The sequence below is a fragment of the Epinephelus fuscoguttatus genome, linkage group LG18 (assembly GCF_011397635.1).
Source record: "Epinephelus fuscoguttatus linkage group LG18, E.fuscoguttatus.final_Chr_v1".
NCBI lineage: Eukaryota > Metazoa > Chordata > Actinopteri > Perciformes > Serranidae > Epinephelus > Epinephelus fuscoguttatus.
Genome location: NC_064769.1, coordinates 773,756 through 799,368, shown reverse-complemented (window position 1 = coordinate 799,368; position 25,613 = coordinate 773,756). Strand labels below are relative to the sequence as shown.

Genomic DNA, 25,613 nt, shown 5'->3' with positions numbered 1-25,613 from the left:
GAATGAAGGTAGCCTAAAACATTACTTTTATGTTATTTGAACAGTAATACACTGATGATCAGCCCCCAGCAGTTAAATAGTGGGCACAGAGATGAGGTATCCATTCTCCCACTGCCAACATCAGGTGAAGCTGAACAGCTGGGTCTGGAATGAATGTTTGTCCATTATCAAACTTAAAATTAACTTCAGTGTGGTGTGACAGCAGTGATCAGTGCTGCTGTTGTGCTGTGCTGCTCAGTCTCATCTGTCCATGTCCTGTCGGTGTCATCTTTTCATGCCGTGACATCATCAGTTATTAATTTATTTTTCACTGGGTGAGAAAATAGATGTGAAAGACAGCCCAGATAATATCTGTTATGATGGGGTTTTTGGTAGATAGTGGAAGGGAGCTCTATGGTCCGCTTTACATCCAAAACCTACACATTCCACTGTGTTTGCTCTTAAAACCTTCACTCTGCTAATAGAAACTCCGAACTCTGTACTGACAGGTCCAGTCTGCACTGGAGGTTTCAGGTTTCATTGCCAGTGTTGGCTTTTCCCCTGTGTTTTCCATATTGGGGTCAGAGTTAGGGGGTTAGTGATTGGCTTCCAGATTTGTCATGTAGCTTTCTCAGTGTACGTTTAAATCTCAGAAATTAGGGAAGTGCAAAGACTCCTTCTCCCTCTTCAGCACAGGAATGTTAAATCTCTCTGGTGACAAACTTTGCACTGATACAAGTGAGTATAGTCAAGGACTGGAAATTAGGGGAATTAACATAAGAAAAACACATTCACACGAGTGAAGGGGGCCTTTGAGTTGTGTTAAGGTTTTCAGTTATATTGTTCATTTGTATCCCCTGCCTGTGTTTTCAGAGCTCTCTGGATGTGACAGAGACCTTCAAGCAGCAGAAGATAAAGCTGGTCCAAGAGGGATTTAATCCGGACGTCACCCAAGATCTTCTGTATTTCTTAGATGTCTCTCAGAAGGATTATATTCTCCTGACTGTATGTCTTTATGATGACATAGTCTCTGGAAAGATCAAATTATAAACATTTTAGGACATGTTAATGCAGTGTGAGTACAGACCGTACATTGAAAGAGAAGTAAACATAGTCCATGCCGTGGCCACATTCCTGTCTGTCTGTATTTAAAACCTGGTTTGTGTTCAGTGCCACAATGAGTGGCTCCCAACATTTTTACTTTTCAGCCCCTCAAAATAAAGATGTACCTAGCCCGCTCACAGTTTGCATGTGTAGGCAAGTTCTGAGAAGTTGATTCTGATTCCTCTTTCTCGGATTGTTTTGAAACGTGAAGAGAATTCTCCACACGGCAGATTCGCAGTATGAGAGGATTTACGTCACCTAAAAAGTTAAACTGCCATTTGTGCCCAGAAGCTCTTTGAAATGATTTTCTATGTTAGAAACATGTGAAACTGGAGGAATTTAAAGCACAACATAGTTTAATGTGGTTTTCAATAATTTCAATAATTTGTCTCCACACAGCACATCCTCATTATGAGCAGATTTAACTTTAAAGAGCAGATTTACATCACCTAAATAGTAATTCATGTCTTTATTAAACTGAAAGAACTCAGAGAGCTCGTGGGACATAGTGAATACACCGTCAAACACAGTGGGTCAGCACTCTGAGTAAACGCTTGTTACGACCTAGTATTGATATAGTAGGAAAGTGGTTATGTTGAGGATGGCTCCAATGCGTCATCAAGCAGCCTCTTAGCTCCCCCCAAAAATCTTGGACACAGAAATGGTGAAAAAACACTTTAAGGCTCAAACTCTTAGCTCAGTACTACACAGTTCCCAGTCTTTTCATGTTTTAACAAGTATTTTCTGACATCCAATCCAATCCAATCCACTTTATTTATATAGCACAATTTTAACAAACACAAGGTTTCCAAAGTGCTGCACAACAAGCTTAAACACACTAAATAAATAAGAATAAGATCAAAAAGATAAAATACACAATAAAAAAGACCAATTGGCAAGACCATTTATTGAACTAAAGCTGTCCCCTTCCCTTTTCAGGAGAGGGAGTTATTATGTTATGGACCATTATGTTATGGACAATGTATGTGGGGTTAATCAGCTACAGTTTGTCCAGCTAATTATGTTGTCTTTTGTTTGTTAATGTTATTCATGATTCTGTCAGCAGCAGCCTGAGCAGCACAGAGACACACAGACAGGTGAAGTCTGAATTCCATGCTTTCCGGACTCAATTTTTCAGACATTTCAGGACAGTTTTCATGCTGGGTTTGGCAGGGCCAAAAACATCATGACTCTGGGTGCAGAGGATTCTGTTACAATATGCCAGCGCTTTTGCCCTTGCATATGGTTCACAGTTGCGGCCTCCCCCATGTTGGAGTTAAATGATTTTACACAAAGTTTCTCATTCCATCTGGAATCCTTAGCCACCAGGCTTTATGATTTGTGATTGATTTCATTTACCCACTGTGACTGTTAAGTTCACATGAAAGCTTTTTCAACATTTCAATGAAACTCCACTGGAAACTAACCAGTGCTATCTATAGTCAAATTTTCTCTTAATGTTTTGAATAAATAATGAACTATTATATTATTGTTCCCACCACATTTTTGGTCTCTTTTGTAAGTACGAACCAAACATGACTTGAAAAGGGTTAAACTATTTAATTTCTTTGGTGTCTGTGCAGCCTTGTTTATTAATCGATCATTTAAGATAAGATAAGATAAGATATCTTAATCGATCATTTATTTGTCACATGTAATTATACAAAGAATGAATGAATAATTTTCATTTTGGTTACATACAACTGGAGAAACAAAGATTACTTCACACAAATGTTCTCACAGTTAATAACCGAAAAAAGAATAGGCTGAAGCCCCAGGCTTATTTTTGCCTATCCTATATTAACTAAAGGATAACCCAGAATATCAAACCCCAAATTTCAGCACAGTAGGAAATGAGAACAGACGTTGTGATGTGGTCCACAGCTGCCAAACAGGTCCTCATCATCTAATTGACTATCCCCTGGGAGGAAGGAATACCAGCGGATGAGCTAAAGCAGCTCAAGTACTCTGAGCTGGTTGTGGAGTGCAGAGAGGCAGGCTGGAAAGCATCCATCCACCTAGTGGAAGTTGGGTGCAGGGGCTTTGTGGGCAAGTCTGTTAGCCAGCTTCTCCAGGCTGCTCTGCAGAGGGCCATCAAGGAGCTGGCAGAGGAGGCAGAGAGAGCTAGCTACTGGCTGTGGCTAGGGAGGAGGGACAGCTTATGGGGCCAGACACCCCAGTAGGGTCAGCTGCAGGGAGTGGCAAGTAGATGTCCCTATACCACCACTGGCTCCCCCACCAGGAAATGTACTGGCTAAATATCAGTGAAAGGTGGCACCAGCTGAAGACCCTGCAGCTGACCCCCAGGAAATTCTAAGCTAACTTTTAAGGAGTAAGGTCACACTGGAGTAAAGTACAAAAATACCACGGGGCAAGAGACTGTTTTCAATTTAAAAAGAAGGACAACTTAAAATGTCACACACCATTACTAATTAGCACCAGGCAGGGAATGTATGAGGACAGGGCTGGGGCTTACCAGGTGGCAGGGGCAAACCAAAAGTAGGAGGGTCCTTAAATTAAACACTGGTGACACTGCACTCACACACAGCGAAAGAAAATCATGAAAAAAACCACCACCGCGGACTGAACTGCTACTGCAGACCCACAGCACCTGGCCTACGACAAAAAAAAAAATTAAACAGTTAAAACATGCCAAAAATGCTATACACAAGTGATGTGTACAAACACAAGTAATTAAGTGAAATAAACAAAAGAAACAAAATACAAAGAACTATCAATAACCACTAAATTATAACAAACAAAATACACATTAAACAAATGTTACATTTAACACAAATGAAATGGTTAAAAACAGCGGAATGTCCTTTAAGTGCAGGCCCAGACATAAGCCGCTTCGTATCAGGACATTCTAGGAGAGCCACATCGGCGAGCCGAACCAGCACATTAAGAGTGAATATTAATCAAAAACCCAAAAAGCTAAAGTCAAACAAAAGGGAGCCAAAACATCAGCGTAGATTCAGGGAAAGGTGGCTGAATACTGGCCAAACAATTTACCATGGTCTGTACAAGAGAAGGCACACAACTGCAACTTAGTAGATGAATGAGTATAATTAAAATTAATATTTTAGGAAAAATGAACTCATGCTTACCACTCTGCAAAGCCATAGTGACACCCAAGAGAGCCGGAGGATGAATGGCTCAGCGCCTCAGGTCAATCACCCAGCTGCACCAAAAACGCACAGGGAAATAATCAGCTGGGATGGCAGACAATCATGGACTTACCGAAAGGGACAGGCAAGCGCATCCAGGCAAGGCTTCTGTTGGAGCGATGTGTCCCCACACGGCCCCAGCTGCCGGCCGTGAACAATGGCTGAGCACATTACCTGGAGAGGATTGTGCGCTGGGAGGGCCAAGACAGACAGGCCACAGCCACCTGGAAGGGAGCACAGGAAAAAAGAGAGATAGGTGTGGCCACATCTGCCTGATGTTTAAAATGTTACATGGCAAGACTCCTCCACCACTCAGCACTTTCATTAAACAGAGAAACTCTAACAACTGATCCACAAGGTCTGTACTGAGAGGGGACTGTGTAATCAGTCACTTAATCAATCAATTCAGTCAATTTTATTTATAAAGCCCAATATCACAAATCACAATTTGCCTCACAGGGCTTTACAGCATACGACATCCCTCTGTCATTAGGACCCTTGCAGCGGATAAAGAAAAACCCCCAGAAACCCTTTAACGGGGGGGGGAAAAAAAATGGTAAAAACCTCAGGAAGAGCAACTGAGGAGGGATCCCTCTTCCAGGACAGACAGACGTGCAATAGATGTCGTACAGAACAGATCAACATAATAAATTAACAGTAATCCGTATAACACAATGAGACAGAAAGAGACACAGAGAGAGACAGACAGAGAGAGATGCAGGACAGACGGTAAGAATAATAGCTTACAACAACATTAATGAAAGTAATAATATTATAATTATAATTCTGGCTATTGTGGTACAATATGTTGAAAGTATATATTAATATCTGATTGTATACATATGTGACAATAATCATATGTGTATAATAACAGTAGAAGTATGACTAATGACAACAGCAGCAGCAGGAGGCATCTGGCAGGACCATGGCAGCAGTACAACCACACACGTCACACTATCCAGGCACCGCTGCGATATAAGTTAACCTGTGAGACGGTGGAGCACAAAGGCTCCGGAGAAGAAGCAGAGTTAATGACATGCAGTATGGCCGAGTTAGCAAGATGCAGTAACAGGACGTGAGAGAAGGAGAGAAGGTGCCCGGTGTATTATAGGAGGTCCCCCAGCAGACTAGGGCGGAAAGTCTTTTTTGCTTAGGAAGGTTCCTAGCTGAGTGAAATGACCCGGAAGTATTTTAGTGGCCGCCGTGATAAGAGCTGTTCGAATTCTCTAAACACTAAGGAAAGGATGTTCAATGCTTCCTTTCAGATCTCCTTTAGCATAGGATACATCGGACCTTCCTAAGCGATAGGAAAGGAGATAATTTAATCCCACAATGCTTTGCGGGAGCAATATTTAAAGCGACCGACCATTCATTGAGACAACAAATAAACCCGAAGAAGTAGGAGAAGAGGAAGAACGAAAGAAGGGACAAAAGGTAAAGAAAAAGAATAACTGGCTCTCAACATGACTGAAAAGTCACGGAGATCACCATGTAAGTCACCGTTACATGAAGCTTTGCCCATCTCATGGCATAACTTGATAATATGCGTAACGTTATATGTTGGTGGCCATATTTTGATTTCCAAAAAAGAGGACACTCACCCCGGCCAGGAGATAGCCTACTTAAATGATACTCGCAGTTTACTCAAAGATGCCTTATAATTTTAATATATTTAAAGTTTATATGTATGGATAGAAAATTCAGTTATATTACAAAATAATATCTCTCAAAGACAGAAATTTAGATAGGCTTCTCAGAGGTTACTCAACTTGCTTTTTTTATGCCTAAAATAATAATCTTTTTAAAAGTTTCAATTGCACAAAAATAAATATAAATGTAAAATCTCTGGAATGAAATAATGATAGAAATAATGTCTCTTCTGTATTAGAAAAATCAACTTGTAAAATAATAGCTATCTTTTCAAGTCTTACTGGACAAATAAATAAATAATATGAAATAATGTTCTAAATAATACCTCTTCTGTATTAGAAAATCCAACTTTGAGGTCACCTTTATTAGACACAGAATCATATGTGCCAGCTTTGCACACGGTGCACTCAGCCTCCCATATATCCCGACCAGTGTTGTGTGTAACGCGTTACTTTGTACGTTGCTGTAACGCGTTACAGCAATATAACTACTTTTATTGGGTAAAAAGTAGTGTAACGCGTTACTACTGAAAATATGGTAACGGAACGTAGTTACTTTGTCAGTTGGGCACAACGTTACAGATTTGACGGTGACACTGCCTGTCTGCCTCAGCTGCGCACTAGGCAGGAACTGTGACAGTTGCCATGTCAACAGTACAGACAGGAGTGCCAAAATCAAGAATCGTATGAGGAATATGGAAACTACACACACCTCTTCGGATTATTTTAACGGTTTGCCAACCGAAGACAGGTTAGCTTATTGTAATAAGCTAACAATTAGCAACAGAGTGAGGTTTCCTGACCCGTACTTAATGTCGGGTCAGTGGGTCACCGACCCAACGAAATGGCCTAAGCTACAGTGGCCGGACATTTTTTTATATCTTGTGGAGAAACCCAGCGTTTATACGCATGAAAAACTCAAGGCATATAAATCCCTCGATATGTATAATTTTGTACTTTGCGGTCATGTCCAAGATATTGATATATACCGGGATTTATCTGATGGTTTTTGTGCTCTATGGACCGAAGTACTGCCGAGCCAGCGACAAGGACACAAAACAGTAACGTTAACTAATGTACAAGACCTGGGCGATTCTGAACAAGACGACCAACTATATACTGACAGCGAACTGCACTTGTATGGCTGGGTAAGTGTTGTTTAATGTAACGTTAACCTCGCTAGTCAGACCTCAGACATGGGCAACATACGACCCCGGAACCTCAAAGGAAATCAAAATGACCCCCAAAACATCACTAAAATGCAGCATTGTGTTAACAGAAACAGAACAATCATAACCTGCCTACCTTCCTGGTGCTGTGTGAACGGCAGCCTGTTGCAGCAGCTCCTATTTTGTGTATTTTAAATTGCTGCTGTGACATTGAAATTTCCCCCCGAGGGGTTAATAAAGTACCTACCATACCATACCAGAAGAGAAAATGAATTGATTTATTCATGCAGGTCTGTAGCTTACTGCAAAGTATGAGTCTGTTACACAGACGCAGTCTCACAGTTACACATGTAATAACAGAACAGAAAATGATTTATTCATGAATATGACGCTATTTGTTCAAAGATAGTGTCTGTGAATATTAATATTTTCCTCATTCAGTGATGCAGCAGGTCTGGCAAATAGGCTATTAGTAGTAGTAATCTGTCACGTAACAAATTCATTTAGCCTAGTTAACACAAATTAACTCTCACTCTTTAATCTTTATTTTATCACCAAAGTGGTAAATACCAGTGGGAAACTCGGATTTTTTCACATTTAGGAAATGAGATGGGGTTCTACCCAAAGTCAAGCACCATAAAAGTAATGTAAAAGTAACGAGTAACATAAAAAGTTACTTTTCACAGAGGGTAACTAAGTAAAGTAAGGGATTACTTTTTTTTTAAGAAGTAACGAGTAACGAGCAAACACTACTTTTTAAAAGTAACTTCCCCAACACTGAATCCCGACCGGGTCGGGACGGTAAATTGGGATTTTTTTCCGCAGTTCATCTGTAAAGCTGCACTTGCGTTTCGGCATCTTGGAAGCTTAGAATAATGCTGCGCCACGGGTATCTGCTGCTTCCTCGTTGTGAGTGTTGGAGATCCGCCGATAAGGCAGCCTCTCGGGGATTACACACACACACACACACACACACACACACACACACACACACACAAGGAAAACCGGACATGATCATCAATTTATAAACACCCCCCGGACGCCCCGGACAGGACGTGAAAAGTGGACATGTCCGGGCAAAAGAGGACGTTTGATCAGCCGATCCAAACTCTCAACAATATGTTAAACCCATGTGAACTATGAACGTCACGCTACTGTTGTAACATTACCCAATTCAAGTTAATATTGTGGTGTAAGATATGCTCAGTGTGCATTAATCATGTCACTATTTGAGTGTTGTTGAATCGGCAGCTTTTAGCAATATCATTAATTTTTCTTCAGTCACAGATGCTGACATCTCTGCACTCATGGGCACGTGTGCGGCTGGAGTACCTCTTCAGCGGGAGGCAGCCCTTTTTAGACTATTACGCAAATGAATTTCACCCGAACACTTTAGAATAAAGCCCACATCTCTACCCCCCCCCCCCCCCCCCCTTTTCCCCTTTCTGCTCTCTCTGTGAATTGAATGGTTTACTTATTTCTTGCATACAAATATCAGCAAACACAGAAAACCTGCCCATTTAGGCAGATATAGCCTACAGTTAATTGCACAGGTGCACCTTCATCCCTATGTATGCTCTTGTTATTTGTTCTTTTCTTTTTTTTCCTGTGTTGTTATTGTCACTAACATAATGGAAAATCCAATAAACACAATTAAAAAAATAAAATAAAATAAAAAATAACTTAAAGGCACAATCATGTCAACATTTCAAGGTGTTTACTGAGTTTTGTGGTCGTTTTTAAACTATTGTAAGCAAATGACAGATGATGATTGATTGGCATATTAACACAGAAGTTTGTGTTTCAAGAAAAAGGGATATGAAACGTTTTTATTTAGATGATGTTTTTAATAAGTTTTAATAAGTTTACAACTTATGAATGATATGTACAGTAGTAGATTTGTAAGCCTAACATATTTGCCTCTTGCATACACTTGAACATTTGTCATAAATAATCACAATGATTCAGGAGGGTGAGTGTGAGCAACCATTTTCAGCGTTTCAGTTCTGTGACTGCCTATCTATCTTTTTTAATTCAATTTAGACGTTGGTAATTAAGTCATATTTTTTACTGTGCTGTCCACGTTTATATAGCCTGCATGAAGCAACACGGTAAGTAGACACGGGGCGGAGTATGTGAGATGCGCTTTTTGTAGTCCATCTTCGGGAAACTGTAGTTTCACCACGGTCGACCTACATCACTGACATCCGCTGTCGCATGATGACGTAGCCCAGCATAAGTGCAGTCGGATTCTCTCAGCTCCGCAGTTCTCTTTTCCTAAGTCCTTATGAATTCTCCTACTCATCTTTCCTTGACCTCGTGACGTTTCCCACCGAGGTCAAGGAATAGTGATTAGGATTAGACGATAGGAGGGACTTTCCGACCACAGCCTGAGCCTACGTCAACCTAACTAGGGGCTGGTACAGGGCAAGCCTGAGCCAGCCCTAACTATAAGCTTTATCAAAGAGGAAAGTCTTAAGTCTAGTCTTAAATGTGGAGACGGTGTCTGCCTCCCGGACCGTAGCAGGAAGATGATTCCACAGGAGAGGAGCCTGATAGCTAAAGGCTCTGGCTCCTGATCTACTTTTGGAGACTTTAGGGACCACGAGTAACCCTGCGTTCTCGGAGCGCGGTGTTCTGGTGAGATAATATGGCACTATGAGCTCTCTAAGATATGACGGAGCTTGACCATTTAGAGCTTTATAAGTTAACAGTAGGATTTTAAATTCAATTCTGGATTTTACAGGGAGCCAGTGCAGAGAAGCTAAGACAGGAGAAATATGATCGCGTTTCTTAGTTCCTGTTAGTACACGTGCTGCTGCATTCTGAATTAGCTGGAGAGTTTTTAAGGACTTACTAGAGCTACCTGATAATAGAGAGTTACAGTAATCCAGCCTTGAGGTAACAAAAGCGTGGACCAATTTTTCTGCATCTTTTCGGTCAGGATGGGCCTAATTTTAATATTACGCAGATGAAAAAATGCAGTCCGTGAGGTTTGTTTTAAATGAGAATTAAAAGACAAATCTTGATCAAATATTACTCCGAGGTTTCTTACGGTAGTGCTAGAGGCCAGAGCAATGCCATCTAGAGAAACTATGTCATCAGATAAAGAGTCTCTGAGTTGTTTGGGGCCAAGAACAATAACTTCAGTTTTGTCTGAATTTAACATCAGGAAATTGGTGCTCATCCAAGTTTTTATGTCTTTAAGGCAGTTGATTACTTTCTTCTGGCTTCATCGATAAATACAACTGAGTATCATCCGCATAACAATGGAAATTTATAGAGTGATTTCTAATGATGTTACCTAAAGGAAGCATATATAGAGTAAATAGGATTGGTCCAACCACAGAACCTTGCAGAACTCCAAAACAAACTTTGGTACGTAAGGACGATTCATTATGAACGTGAACACACCGAAAACGATCAGATAAATAAGATTTAAACCAGCTCAGTACAGAACCTTTTAGGCCAATTAAGTGATCCAGTCTCTGCAGTAGAATTTGATGGTCAATTGTGTCAAACGCCGCACTAAGATCTAATAAAACAAATACAGAGACAAGTCCTTTGTCTGAAGCAATCAGAAGGTCATTTGTAATTTTAACTAGTGCTGTCTCAGTGCTATGATGCACTCTAAATCCTGACTGAAATTCCTCAAATAAATTATTATCATGGAGAAAATCACACAGCTGGTCTGCGACTACTTTCTCAAGGATCTTTGACATAAAGGGAAGATTAGATATTGGTCTATAGTTGGCTAACACCTCTGGATCCAGGGTGGGCTTTTTTAGTAGAGGTTTAATTACAGCTACCTTAAAAGACTGTGGTACATAGCCTGTTAATAAGGATATATTGATCATATCTAATATATGAGTGTTAACTAAAGGAAAGACCTCCTTAAGTAGCCTAGTTGGGATGGGGTCTAAGAGACACGTTGATGATTTAGATGAAGAAATCACTGCGGTCAATTCTTGAAGAGAAATTGGGGAGAAGTAATCTAAATATATATTAGGTTTTACAGCTGTGTTTGAGGTTAGATAGGTACTATCTGAGGACAGGAGGTCATGAATTTTGCCTCTAATAGTTAGAATTTTGTCATTAAAAAAGCTCATAAAATCATTACTGCTAAGGGCTAAAGGAATACAAGGCTCAATAGAGCTTTGACTCTCAGTCAGCCTGGCTACAGTGCTGAAAAGAAACCTGGGGTTGTTCTTATTGTCTTCTATTAATGCTGAGTAATAGTTTGCTCTGGCATTGCGGAGGCCCCTCTTATAAGTTTTGAGACTGTCTGCCCAGATTAAACGAGATTCTTCCAGTTTGGTTAATCGCCAATTCCTTTCAAATTTTCGCGATATTTGTTTTAACTTACGGGTTTGAGAGTTATACCAAGGAGCGAACTTTCTTTGCTTTTTTAACTTCTTTTTAAGAGGAGCTACAGAGTCAAGTGTTGTATTAGAGCTACCTGATAATAGGGAGTTACAGTAATCCAGCCTAGAGGTAACAAAAGCATGGACCAATTTTTCTGCATCTTTTCGGGTCAGGATAGGATCGCAATATTATGCAGATGAAAAAAATGCAGTCCGTGAGGTTTGTTTTAAATGAGAAGACAAAAGACAAATCTTATTATATTATATTTATATAATATAAATTATATTTATTATATATATTACTCCAAGGTTTCTTACAGTAGTGCTAGAGGCCAGAGCAATGCCGTCTAGAGAAACTATGTCATCAGATAATGAGTCTCTAAGTTGTTTGGGGCCAAGAACAATAACTTCAGTTTTGTCTGAATTTAACATAAGGAAATTGGTGCTCATCCAGGTTTTTATGTCTTTAAGGCAGTTATGAAGTTTAGTTAATTGATTAGTTTCTTCTGGCTTCATCGATAAATATCAGTATCATCTGCATAATAATGGAAATTTACAGAGTGATTTCTAATGATGTTACCTAAAGGAAGCATATATAGAGTGAATAGGATTGGTCCGAGCACAGAACCTTGCGGAACTCCAAAACAAACTTTTGTATGTGTAACCGAGGGAAGTGTTGAGGGAGGGATAAAATCCGCCAAATAAACTAATTGTTAAAGTTGCTAAAAAAAGTTACCCACAAGTAATAAAATACAGAGACATGGATTTCAACTGGAAGGACAATTTATTTGGCTAAAATATTTAAAACAATCAGGTTTGGGCCACTTTATTTAATATCATAGATAAAAGATCACTCCTAACAGAGATGGATGTTAATGCCAATGAGGGCAAGGGATGCGAGGGAGAAAAACGGGAAAACCGTTAACGCATTAAAAGACACCTCAATATCTACAAAAACCAGACAACTAAGTGCTACCAGGACAGACAGACACACACACAGACAGAAGAAAGCCCACAGTCCACCAACCCTGTAGTCTGGCTGGACACTAGGAAAAAAAATAAGATATGAGGGCTGAGGTGGGGCACAGTACAAAAAATGAGTCACAAAAACCCTAGCAAAACCTGGCATATGGCAAAAACATTTACAGAAGGTCCTTCCACCTGTAACTGGATCTACTGAACGTGATCTACAAAACAGCAGTGGCTATGGCAACCCTAAAAAGACAAGGGTTGAGAACATTTAATACACATATCACAAAAACGTATAAATACTAAATATTTTACAGCTTCTTATTTACCTGGGACAATGCAGTAGGCTATCTAATCAACCCAGATCTGGCTCCACTCACATACAATAACAGGATTTTCAGGGCAAACTGCAGTACAATGTAAACCAATGTTATCACAAGCAATATACACACATATACAAAACTGCATGAACTGCTAGTATGTTTTACCTCAGGATATCACTTGATTCACAAAATGACATCCCTGTGGTGAGCTCCAGCATGAACACAGGTCATCCACTCTACAGGTTCTTGTAACAGGTGCATAAAGTGCCTGTAGTATGAAACAGTAAAACTGATCAATAAAAACACTTTACAAATGTTCACCACAGTTAAAACAAAGTCACTTAAAACATACCTTCCAGGAGACCAACATATTCCCCAGCCACACTAGACAAAAAATGCATCAAGAGAGAGCTTGAGTGCTCCCTGTATATCAGAGGCCGTTTACACGTACACGGTGATTTTGATAAACGGAGACATCTTCCTTCGTTTGTGCCCGTCGTTTACATGCAAATGGAGATTTCTCCTTTGAAAACGAGTCTTTCTAAAAACTGCGTCCAGAGTGGAGATTTTGGAAAACTCCGGTTGCGTGTTTGCATGTAAACTGAGATAAACGGAGATAAACGGAGTTATAGGCAGCCGACGTCACAGTATGCACCGGAACTTGCGACTGTGTCAAAAGTGTGACCTATGTTGCTATGGTGACAATGGATACATGGAAGGTTTGAGCTTCTCGTTACACTGCCACCTACAGGTTTGGCATGCTCTTATGTATATATACACGGGTAAGTGTAAACGAAGATCTTTTTGAAAACGGAGACGGTGAAATGTCCGTTTATGAAAATAGCCGGCAATGTATAAACGGCCTCTCAGCTCTCAATGAGCGTGTTTACATGCACACTACTAAACCGATCATCTGATTTCTGGAGTTACCTGATTATTCAAGTGGTCATGTAAACAGCATAATCCGATAGGCTTTATCAGATAAAAGCCATTATCTGATTATGAGAAATCAGATAAACACACCTAGCTTTTTCCCCAATGGTCAGATTATTCGGTGCATGTATACCCTTTAATCTGGTTTCTTTTGGGTTTTGCTATTTTATACTCCCACTCCACTACATTTTAGAGGGAAATATTGTACTTTCTACTCCACTACGTTAATCTGACAGCTTTTGTTTCCTTTCAGATAAAGATTTTACATAAAATAATATATTTTTATATTCTCAGTGTTTAAATTGTCACATTTATTTTATCTTACTTATATGTTACGCACTTTGTGTGACAAGTTTATATACAATACACTTGTATATTGCTCTTTGCAGTACTTTTATTCCGAATCTACCCAAAGTATGTAAAATTGGCTCCACATTGATAAACTACACATTAGAATGCTCTCACATGTATTTGTTAATGATAAAAACAAACAGTACTGTAAGAATATAAGCTGTCAGCATGATGAGTGCTTTATTTTGCAAATATATGGCTTGCGTACTTTTCGAGGTTTTTCAAGGATATGAGTACCTACTGTAACAGGAAGTTTGAGTTTTATGTACTTTTATGTTTTCATGTACTTGAGGAGAAATCCAACTGAAGGACTGAATCATGTAAACCAGGTTTTTCTGATTATCAGATTATTGAAGTGCACGAAAACGTGTCAAATCGCATTATTACCATTACCTGATTATTCCCAGTTATCTGATTATTGTGCGCATGTAACCGTGCTCAATGAGGGAGACAATGAGGCAATCATCTCCAGGTGTGTGCCTGCTAGAGAAAGACAGAGGGTGGAGCTTCCCTGAAGAGGAAAACTGGGTGCTGGTGTAGCCAGTGCACTGTTCCTTACCCCTCCCAGTGCAGGGCTCTGGCTTCACTGGTGTTCCACTGATTGCTGGGCGGCGCCACGCACCTTTTATATACTGGTCCAGTCACACCTGCCATCCCTCTCTTCTCTTCCTCTTGCGCATGTCTCCTCTCGCAGCGTAACCGTGTGGCAGAGCCTGTGCAGGTGTTGGTGGAGCCATTGTGGCATGGCACGTCTCCTCTCGCAGCATAACAGGTATGCGCACCGCTGTTCTTTCTCCCACTTAGCATGCCATATGCACATTGGTGACACGGTCCTTTTCTTTACTGCAGTGTGGCAGACCACTGTTGCCGTGGGGCCAGGTTGCCCCACTGGAAGCCCTCCTGGTGTGGTTGTGCCTCCTCGTGGTAAGTCGGTGTTGTCCGCTCTCTTTTTCTTCTCACCTGTTGCTCCACTCCTGGCTAACTGTTAATATTCTGTGTCTCGTGTTTGGATCAGGCAGAAGCTGTGGAAATAACTCAGCTGCCTGGCCTGCTGTGACACTGCCCCAGTGAAGTCCATTTAAATATTAATTCATCGCCACGGCTCCCTGGATGATGCTGCTGTTTTGGTTTTACTGTTTTGGCATTGTTTTTGGTTCTGCTATTTTAGTGTCAATTAACATTTTGATTATTTTGTTGTTTTGGTTTTTCTGGGTTAAGTGGGGGTCAGAACCCTCAGCACATAACACTGCCAGGCCGAACCAGTCTCCTGGGTTTCTGGGGTCCTGCTGTTGATTTTGTTGATTCATGAAAAACATAAAAACCTGGATGAGCACCAATTTCCTGATGTTAAATTCAGACAAAACTGAAATTATTGTTCTTGGCCCCAAACAACTCAGACTCTTTATCTGATGACATAGTTTTCCTAGATGGCATTGCTCTGGCCTCTAGCACTACCGTAAGAAACCTTGGAGTAACATTTGATCAAGATTTGTCTTTTAATTCTCATTTAAAACAAACCTCATGGACTGCATTTTTTCATCTGCGTAATATTGCGAAAATTAGGCCTATCCTGACCCGAAAAGATGCAGAAAAATTGGTCCACGCTTTTGTTACCTCAAGGCTGGATTACTGTAACTCTCTATTATCAGGTAGCTCTAGTAAGTCCTTAAAAACTCTCCAGCTAATTCAGAATGCAGCAGCATGTGTACTAATAGGAACTAAGAAATGAGATCATATTTCTCCTGTTTTAGCTTCTCTGCACTGGCTCCTGTTAACTTATAAAGCTCGAAATGGTCAAGCTCCGTCATATCTTAGAGAGCTCATAGTGCCCTATTATCCCACCAGAACACTGCGCTCTGAGAATGCAGGGTTACTCGTGGTCCCTAAAGTCTCCAAAAGTAGATCAGGAGCCAGAGCCTTTAGCTATCAGGCTCCTCTCCTGTGGAATCATCTTCCTGTTACGGTCCGGGAGGCAGACACCGTCTCCACATTTAAGACTAGACTTAAGACTTTCTTCTTTGATGCTTTGAAGCTTATAGTCAGGGCTGGCTCAGGCTTGTACAGCCCCTAGTCAGGCTGACTTAGGCCTAGTCTGCCGGAGGACCCCCTATCATACACTGGTCTCTCTCTCTCTCTCTCTCTCTCTCAATTCAATTCAATTCAAATTTGCTTTATTGACATGAAAGTTATAATAACAATATTGTCAAAGCACTTAGAGAATTAATAACAAAATAAAATAAGTGTAAAAATAGTATAACAACAATAATAGTAATAGTATTAGTAGTAAAAGTAGTAGTAAATAATAGTAATAATAAATAATAACAAGTGATATATAAAATTTAACATTAAACTATATACATGTATGTGTGTCTGAGGGGGTTGAAGTGTTACATTGTTGTGTTTATGTGTGTGTGTGTGTGTGTGTGTGTGTGTGTGTGTGTGTGTGTGTTCATGTGTGTGTGTGTGTGTTCATGTGTGTGTGTGTGTGTGTGTGTGTGTGTGTGTGTGTGTGTGTGTGTGTATTAGTTGTGTATCTCAGTGTACACTGGTCTATCTCAGATAGTTACAGCAGCAGATGTATTTTGCTGCAGTCGTTAAACATTTGGGGATTTCTCCCAGTAAATAAGGGAGTTTCTCTGTGTCTGTTTTAAATTCAAATTCGGGGCATGTTTGTGTTATATGTGTGAAATATTTGTTTCTTAACGTTTGATATTTTGGACATGAGGTGAGGAAGTGGAGCTCTGTCTCTACCTGTCCTCTGTCACACTGGGAGCAGAGTCTGTCCTCCTCTGGCAGCCAGTTCTGTCTGTGGCGACCTGTTTCTATGGCAAGACTGTGTCCACTGAGTCTGTACATAGCCAACACTTTCCTCACTGAAGCACTTTGGATTGTGCTCAGATAATTTGCTAACGTGTATTCTCTTTTTAGGGCCAGATAACATTGTAATTTACTCTGTGTTTTGGTTGTTTCTTTCCAATATGTAATGTATTTTTCTTTCTGATGGTTTATCATTTGGTTGGGTCTGATTGGGTTGGTGTTTTGGTCTGCAGAGAGCCTCAGGACCAGCCGGCCGAGGGGACTCTTCTCTGGGCAGCTGAGGGCTTTGTGATGGTATGTCTGTGGGTGACTTGACTTCAGGTGGTTGTAAAATTTAATTGATCTCTTTTGTATTTTTAAAATAAGGGGTATTGGCGAGTTCTGCTCTGCAGGCGTTGTTTGGGGTCTTTCTCTGGACCTGTAGGATGTTCTTACAGAACTCAGTGTGGAAACTTTCTATGACTGTTTTGTCCCATTTGTCGAAATTTTGATTTAATTTAGGACCCCAGATTTCACTTCCATACAGGAGAATTGGTTCAATTACAAATTGGAATATTTTTAGCCAGATTCGAATTGGAATGTTTGTTTTTATATTTCTTTTTATGGCGCAGAAAGCTCTTCTGGCTTTGTCTCTCAGATCCTTCACAGCCATGTTGGTGTTTCCTGTGTATGTGATGTTTAGGCCGAGGTATGTGTAGTTTTTTGTCTGTTGTAATTTAGTGTTGTCCAAATAGAAATTGTGTGTGTTCATTAGATTTGTGCATTGCTTTTGAAAGATCATTATCTTTGTTTTTGTGGTATTTACAGTCAGGGCCCAGGTCTGACAGAAGTCCTGCAGGATGTTCAGGTGCTGTTGCAAACCCTCTTTAGTGGGTGAGAGCAGCACTAAGTCGTCTGCATATAGGAGACTTTTGACCTCTGTGTCTTTCAGGATGAGGCCAGGTGCTGTGGACCGATCTAATTGGTTTGCTAATTCATTGATATATAAATTAAAGAGGATGGGACTGAGGTTGCATCCTTGTCTGACCCCGGCCCTGGGAGAAGAAGGCTGTTTGTTTGTCTCCAATTTTTATGGCATATCTGCTTTTTGTATACATATCTTTGATGAAATCGTATGTTTTCCCCCCAATTCCACTTTCAAGGAGCCTGTAGAAAAGACCCTCGTGCCAGATCGAGTCAAAGGCCTTTCTGAAATCAACAAAACAGGCGTAGACCTTTCTTTTCTTTACATTTAATTCTTGGTCAATTAAGGTGTGGAGAGTAAATATGTGGTCAGTTGTGCGAATTTGGCAAAAATCCAATTAGGAATTAATTTAAAACATTATGTTCAGAAAGAAAATTTACTATTCTATTATTAATTATTTTACAAAATATATTTCCCATGTTACTATTGACACAGATCCGGTAGTTATTTGGGTCATATTTATCCCCAGATTTATGAATTGGAGTTATTAAACCTTTGTTCCAGATGTCTGGAAAAGTGCCAACTGATATAATTATGTTGAATAGTTTGAGAATCGCGATTTAATTTTATTGTTTGAGTATTTGATCATTTGTTTAATATTCCATCGACTCCACAGCTCTTTTTGTTTTGACGGATTGGATGGTTTCTGTGAGTTCTTGTTCTGTTATTGGGTAATCTAGGGGTTTTGGTTTTCTTTAGCGCAGATTCCAGGGTTTTCCATTTATTGTAGATATTGTTTTGATCATTATTTTTGTGATATTACTATACAGATCTCTGAAGTGATTAGTCCAGGTATTGCCATCTTGAAGTGCCAGTTCATCTTTCTGGTTTTTGTTTATGGTGTTCCATTTCTCCCAGAACTGGTTGGACTCTAAGGATTCCTCGATTTCACAGAGCTGGTTCTTGGTGTGCTGTTCTTTCTTTGTTTTTAGGGTATATTTGTATTGTTTCAGAACATCATCATACTGAAGGCGTATGTTCTGGTTATCTGGATCTCTGTGTTTTTGATTGGATAATCTTCTTAAAGTTTTTCTCAAGTTTTTGCATTCGATGTCAAACCATTTGTTGTTGTTTATTTGTTTATGTTTTTGTTCGGAGATTTTCAAATTAGATAATAAAGCCAAATGATGAAAAATTGAATTGATTTTGTTCACAGCAAAGTTTACACCAATGTTATTATGAGGAAACATTTCAGACAGAAATAAATGAATTAAACTCTGTATTTGCTGATTTTCCAGCGCCTCCTGGTACTTCCCTACACTGTCTGGTTTCCATCTGAATGAGTGTGTGCAGTTATAAAGCTGACATGGTCGGGGGACTGTGTTGTTGGATGGTGCCCTTTTCAGATAGATTGTGATCTTGCTGTGGTCTGAGAGGGGTGTGAGGGGGCTGACTGTGAAGGCTCTGAGAGACACTGGGTGTAGATCTGTGATGAAGTAGTCTACTGTGCTACTGCCCAGAGCTGAACTATAAGTGTAGCGACCCAGAGAGTCCCCTCGCAGCCGGCCGTTGACTATGTACAGACCCAGTGCACGACAGAGCTGCAGAAGCTGGATGCCACTTGTATTTGTGACTTTATCAAAGCAGACTTTGTCTGCTCTTTCCCCTGTTCGAGCATTCAAGTCTCCACAGATCAGAATATTTCCCATGCTTTTATAATGGTTAATGTCTTCCTCAAGGATAGAAAAAACATCAGGGTTATAGTATGGGGACTCTGATGGTGGGATGTAGACTGCACACATGTAGACATGTTGCTCAACACAAAGCATCTTTTTGTTAATTTTCAGCCAAATATATGATTCTACTTTTTTAATTATTTCTAATGAGTGAATGAGTTCTGATTTATACCATATAATCATGCCTCCTGAGTCTCTTCCCTGTGTGATTGTGGGATTTTTTGTTGATGGGATAATAATCTCATTGTATTTTTGAGGACGACCAGTGGAAACGTCTTCTCTGCACCATGTCTCCTGTAAGACAATGATGTCAGAGTCTTTTAACTCTCTAATAAAGTCAGAGTTTCTGCTTTTTAGACCAAAAGCAGAAGTTCTGAGACCTTGAATGTTCCAACATGTTATTGTGAGTGACTTCATCTGTAATTGTGATCTGTTAAAAAAAAAAGCATAAGATGAACACTGAAAGAAAAGAAAAATCATGTGTAGATAAATAAAAGGAGCGAAATAATATATAAGTGAACTGATAATATGTGGTTTGAAATATTGTTAGGAATTGTTGTTTTCTAACAAACCACTTAAAAAAAAAAAAAAAAAAAAAAATCTAAACATCATGTTTAACAGTTAACTATTATTTGATCATTAAGCTCTCTGCTCTTCTAACAATCAATTTAAAAATCTAAACATCATGTTTAACTATTATTTGCTCATTAAGCTCTGGGCTCTTCTACCACGTCCCTATGAGGCGAGAGCATAGCAAGTTTAACATGTGTTGTATGTCCCTGATGTCACCAGAGGAGGGGGAGGGCGATGCTCCTCTCACAGCAGCAGCGTAGCGCCGTCCGATGTTCTGCTGCTCTTGTAGTCTCGTCTCTGCTGTTGGGAGGAGGGGGTGCAGGACCTCCAGGCAGGGTGGTTCTCCGGCTGGGTATTGGAGGTCTGTGTTGGATCAGCTGTGGTGTAGGCTGCTCGTTGTGATGGTGGTGATGCGGCGGGTGTCGTGGGCCGGCCATTCTCTCTGATGCTCTGGGGTGAGTGTATCGTGGGGGTCTGGGTGGTCTGGAGGGTTGAAGAGATCTTGATGGTCTGCGTGGGATCTGCGCTGTGCGGTTGTTCCTTGGGGTATCTGTAGGGTTCCTGCTGAGGCAACGTCTTTCAGGGTCTTGGCAAAGATGGGGACTGCTTCTTTGTGCAAATGGACGTTGTCATAAAGGCAGTCCAGGTCTAGAGTTGGATGTTGAGCCAAGAAGACGTTGGTTTTGAGTGCGCAGTCCCTGGAGAGGCTGAAGTTCACTCTGTCTATGGTGCGGGGGTGGAAGTCTCTCCTCTGCAGCAGTGTGGAGATGACGATCCTGCTGTTGGGGAAAGTGGTGGAGGCCTTCTCGATCACTCTCTTCAGAGAGTCTGCCACTCTGTCCTGTTGGGGCCTTAAGTCGTTGGTGCCTGTATGGATGATGATGTGGCTCGGCTCACCGAGCTCACGCACCGTCAGCAGCTCCAGAGCTTTCTTCGTGTTGGGGCACCAGATCTTTTCTGCTCTGTGCCTTGGGAACAGGGGTTTCTCATCCAGGAACTTTCCATTAGAGTCCATGAGGAGGAGGATGTCAGCCCTTCTGCCTGGGAGTGTTTGTTGACTCTGGGCTGTGTCTGGATGTGGGGCTGTTCCTGCTGCTGCGGTAGTTTCAGGTCCAGAGCTGCAGGTTGGGTCTCCAGTGGACATGGGGTTGGCTGGTGGTTGGGTCAAGGACTTGCCCGAGGTGTGACTAGAGGTTGAACTTGGTATATGTATAGTGGGGAGCTGGTTGGGAGAGGAAGGTGAGTAGGGGCTACATTCGGCTGCGTTGGAGGGAGTGAGCCCTCGAGGAGAGGACTATGTTGTTCTTCAGCCGGTGTAGTCTGAGTTTGGCTGGACCTGGTCTGGATCTGAGGGGGGTCTGTGGACATAAGGGACTGTATAGAGTTCAGTCTTACTTGCTGACTGGACAATGTTCTGTCCCTCTCCTTCAGTTCCTCTCTCAATGTGGCCAGCTCAGCTCTACAGTCGTCTCTGTCTTTCTGTAGTTCCTTCACCTCTTCCCTGAGATGATCCAGCTGGTTCCTCTGGTTGGTTGCTTCTTGTTGAATCTCTCTCAGTTGTGAGTTGACATTGTCCAGTTCTCTCTTGAGTGTTGTTACGATGTCATTTTTGGGATGAGAGTTAGGTTGTTGTTGGTCCATCTGCTCCCTGAGCTGGACTAACTCGATCTCCATTTGGGAGAACTGTTCCCTCATGCAGTCCAGGTCCTCAGAGCGCTCTAGGAGAGGAAACTCGCTGTCGGCATCTGTTGGCCGTTTGTCTGGAGCCGGAGGAGAACAGGACGCTTTGACTCCCAGGGTTGTTGGTGTGCCTGTGAGATTCTCTTTCTCCTTCTCAACACTTGGTTTCATAGCAGCAAAATCGTGCTCAAACTGTCCAAGGTATCCTTGTATCATGGCAGTTCCATTTTTGAACAGGTTGATTGTTGTTCTGGTTGAGTATGGATCATTGTCTTCCAATATACTGATTTTCCATCCATTACAAATGCCTGCTCTCTTTACTGTTGAGTAATAAGAGCTGATGACATTCAGCCAGGCATAGGGTTCATCAGTCCAGAAGATTAGATTGCAGGTCCTGCCATCTTTGTAGTGGTCCAGGAACAGGGTTTCTGGTCTGTCTCGCAGTGTTTTTTGTTTATATTTGTTCCTTGCTGTTTTGCTCTTAACAGCTGGAGGATAATCGATTGTTTCAGAGCAGGTAGACATCTTGACACAGTTGTTGATATTCAAGTATCTGTATGTTTTGCCTTGAAATAGGGAGGCTTCTATTGCTGCTGCTGCTATTGATGGCGTTGCTAGGCAACCACACACAGCCAACTGTTGTTTAGCTAGGATTAGCTTGTTAGCTGTTAGCTTCAATATTTCAGTTGGAGCTTGTTTTATCGATATAATTGACAAAACTCACTGATTTCAGTGTCCAGTAGCTGGCTGATTGCTGTCACTTTCCTTGTCCTCTCCTTCCTCTTCCTTCTTTGTTTGTTTTGCTTTTTTCTTCCTTTGTTTGATGTCTCTCTCTCTCTCTCTCTCTCTCTCTCTGAAGTTTTCCTCCAACTGTATTTCCTCTCTTTCTTCCTCTTCCTTTTGCTCTCTTTCTCTCCTCTGATGAATTTTCATCACTCCTTTTACAATTTTCTCATAAATCTTCTGTGTTCATCCAACTTTTCGACAGAAAACAACTGGTTGATTCAGGAGCTATCATGAAGCATGACTGCTCTGCTGCTCTCTCCCCCTTTCACACTTCTCTCTCTCTCTCTCTCTCTCTCTCTCTCTCTCTCTCTCTCTCTCTCGTAACCTATTACTGCATCTTGCTAACTTGGCCATTCTGGATGTCACTAACTCGGCTTCTTCTCTGGAGCCTTTCATCTATTGCACGTCTGTCCGTCCTGGAAGAGGGATCCCTCCTCAGTTGCTCTTCCTGAGGTTTCTACCCCTTTTTTTTCCGCTGTGAGGGTCCAAAGGACAGAGGGATGTTGTGTGCCGTAAAACCCTGTGAGGCAAATTGTGATTTGTGATATTGGGCTTTATAAATAAAATTGATTAATGTCTGATTAATTAATTTGAACATTGATTAATTTCAGTTAGATTTCTTTTGTATTTCTCGTTTTTGTTATTTGAAGATTTAATTCCTTTTTGTTTATTTTCCATGTTACTTTATTGTTTTTGGTGTGTGTGTGTGTGTGTGTGTGTGTGTGTGTGTGTGTGTACGCGCGTGCATGTGTTGTAAGACCAGTCATACTGTGAGGGCATTTTAATTTTCCCTCTCTCCCTGTGGACAGGTGCTGTGGGTCCAGAGCAGCGCCCCAATCCCTGGTGGTGGGTTCTTCACTTGTCGTCAGCGTGCGTGTGTGCAGTGTCACGGGTGATAGTTTAGTTTATTTTTCTCCTCCCTCATTGGTTTCAGGCCGCTGCGGTAAGCCCCAGCCCTGTCCGTTCCCCTTTTGGCCCAGTATTTCGTTGTGGTACAGACTGGTAATCCTGAGACTTGTTAATAATAATAATCTGTGTAATAAAGAATATTTTTATACCTTGAACACCGTCTCCTGCCCAGTGGTGATCCGAACCTGTGTGACCTTTAGCCTCCCTAAAATAGTAACTACTTCTTGGGGCGAAATTCCTCAGGTGGCATTGTTCGGCAACACACTCATCCCCACCTCCACTTGCCACACTGGCATTACTAGGCCAAAAAACAACCTATCACATACGTAAGGATGATTCATCATGAACATGAACAAACTGAAAACGATCAGATAAATAAGATTTAAACCAGCTTAGTGCAGAAACTTTTAGGCCACTTAAATGTTTCAGTCTCTGTAGCAGAATTTGATGGTCAATTGTGTCAAACGTGTAATTTCATTTTCTTTGTGTTTACAAATACAGTACAGGCCAAAAGTTTGGACACACCTTCTCATTCAATGCGTTTTCTTTATTTTCATGACTATTTACATTGTAGATTCTCACTGAAGGCATCAAAACTATGAATGAACACATGTGGAGTTATGTACTTAACAAAAAAAGGTGAAATAACTGAAAACATGTTTTGTATTCTAGTTTCTTCAAAATAGCCACCCTTTGCTCTGATTACTGCTTTGCACACTCTTGGCATTCTCTCCATGAGCTTCAAGAGGTAGTCACCTGAAATGGTTTCCACTTCACAGGTGTGCCTTATCAGGGTTAATTAGTGGGATTTCTTGCTTTATCAATGGGGTTGGGACCATCAGTTGTGTTGTGCAGAAGTCAGGTTAATACACAGCCGACAGCCCTATTGGACAACTGTTAAAATTCAGATTATGGCAAGAACCAATCAGCTAACTAAAAAACGAGTGGCCATCATTACTTTAAGAAATGAAGGTCAGTCAGTCCGGAAAATTGCAAAAACTTTAAATGTGTCCCCAAGTGGAGTCGCAAAAACCATCAAGCGCTACAACGAAACTGGCACACATGAGGACCGATCCAGGAAAGGAAGACCAAGAGTCACCTCTGCTTCTGAGGATAAGTTCATCCGAGTCACCAGCCTCAGAAATCGCAAGTTAACAGCAGCCCAGATCAGAGACCAGATGAATGCCACACAGAGTTCTAGCAGCAGACCCATCTCTAGAACAACTGTTAAGAGGAGACTGCACGAATCAGGCCATCATGGTCAAATAGCTGCTAGGAAACCACTGCTAAGGAGAGGCAACAAGCAGAAGAGATTTGTTTGGGCCAAGAAACACAAGGAATGGACATTAGACCAGTGGAAATCTGTGCTTTGGTCTGATGAGTCCAAATTTGAGATCTTTGGTTCCAACCGCCGTGTCTTTGTGAGACGAAAAGGTGAACGGATGGATTCCACATGCCTGGTTCCCACTGTGAAGCATGGAGGAGGAGGTGTGATGGTGTGGGGGTGTTTTGCTGGTGACACTGTTGGGGATTTATTCAAAATTGAAGGCACACTGAACCAGCATGGCTACCACAGCATCCTGCAGCGACATGCCATCCCATCCGGTTTGCGTTTAGTTGGACGATCATTTATTTTTCAACAGGACAATGACCCCAAACACACCTCCAGGCTGTGTAAGGGCTATTTGACCAAGAAGGAGAGTGATGGAGTGCTGCGGCAGATGACCTGGCCTCCACAGTCACCGGACCTGAACCCAGTCAAGATGGTTTGGGGTGAGCTGGACCGCAGAGTGAAGGCAAAGGGGCCAACAAGTGCTAAACACCTCTGGGAATTCCTTCAAGACTGTTGGAAAACCATTTCAGGTGACTACCTCTTGAAGCTCATTGAGAGAATGCCAAGAGTGTGCAAAGCAGTAATCAGAGCAAAGGGTGGCTATTTTGAAGAAACTAGAATATAAAACATGTTTTCAGTTATTTCACCTTTTCTGGTTAAGTACATAACTCCACATGTGTTCATTCATAGTTTTGATGCCTTCAGTGAGAATCTACAATGTAAATAGTCATGAAAATAAAGAAAACGCATTGAATGAGAAGGTGTGTCCAAACTTTTGGCCTGTAATGTGTGTGTATGTGTATATATATATATATATATATATATATATATATATATACACACACACACACACAACGGGGAACT

General features: G+C 41.2%; 1 protein-coding gene across 2 annotated transcripts in view; it reads left to right on the top strand.

Annotated features, from left to right (window-relative positions):
* LOC125905812 (long-chain fatty acid transport protein 6) overlaps nt 1-8,499 on the top strand; it is a 63,358-nt gene extending 54,859 nt beyond the window's left edge. For both annotated transcript variants that reach the window (XM_049604047.1, XM_049604046.1), the window contains one exon: nt 853-8,499. In XM_049604047.1, the coding sequence (XP_049460004.1) occupies nt 853-1,029 (177 nt within the window). In that variant the 3' untranslated portion in view covers nt 1,030-8,499. The remainder of the gene's footprint in view (nt 1-852) is intronic.
* Nucleotides 8,500-25,613: the final 17,114 nt, after the last annotated feature.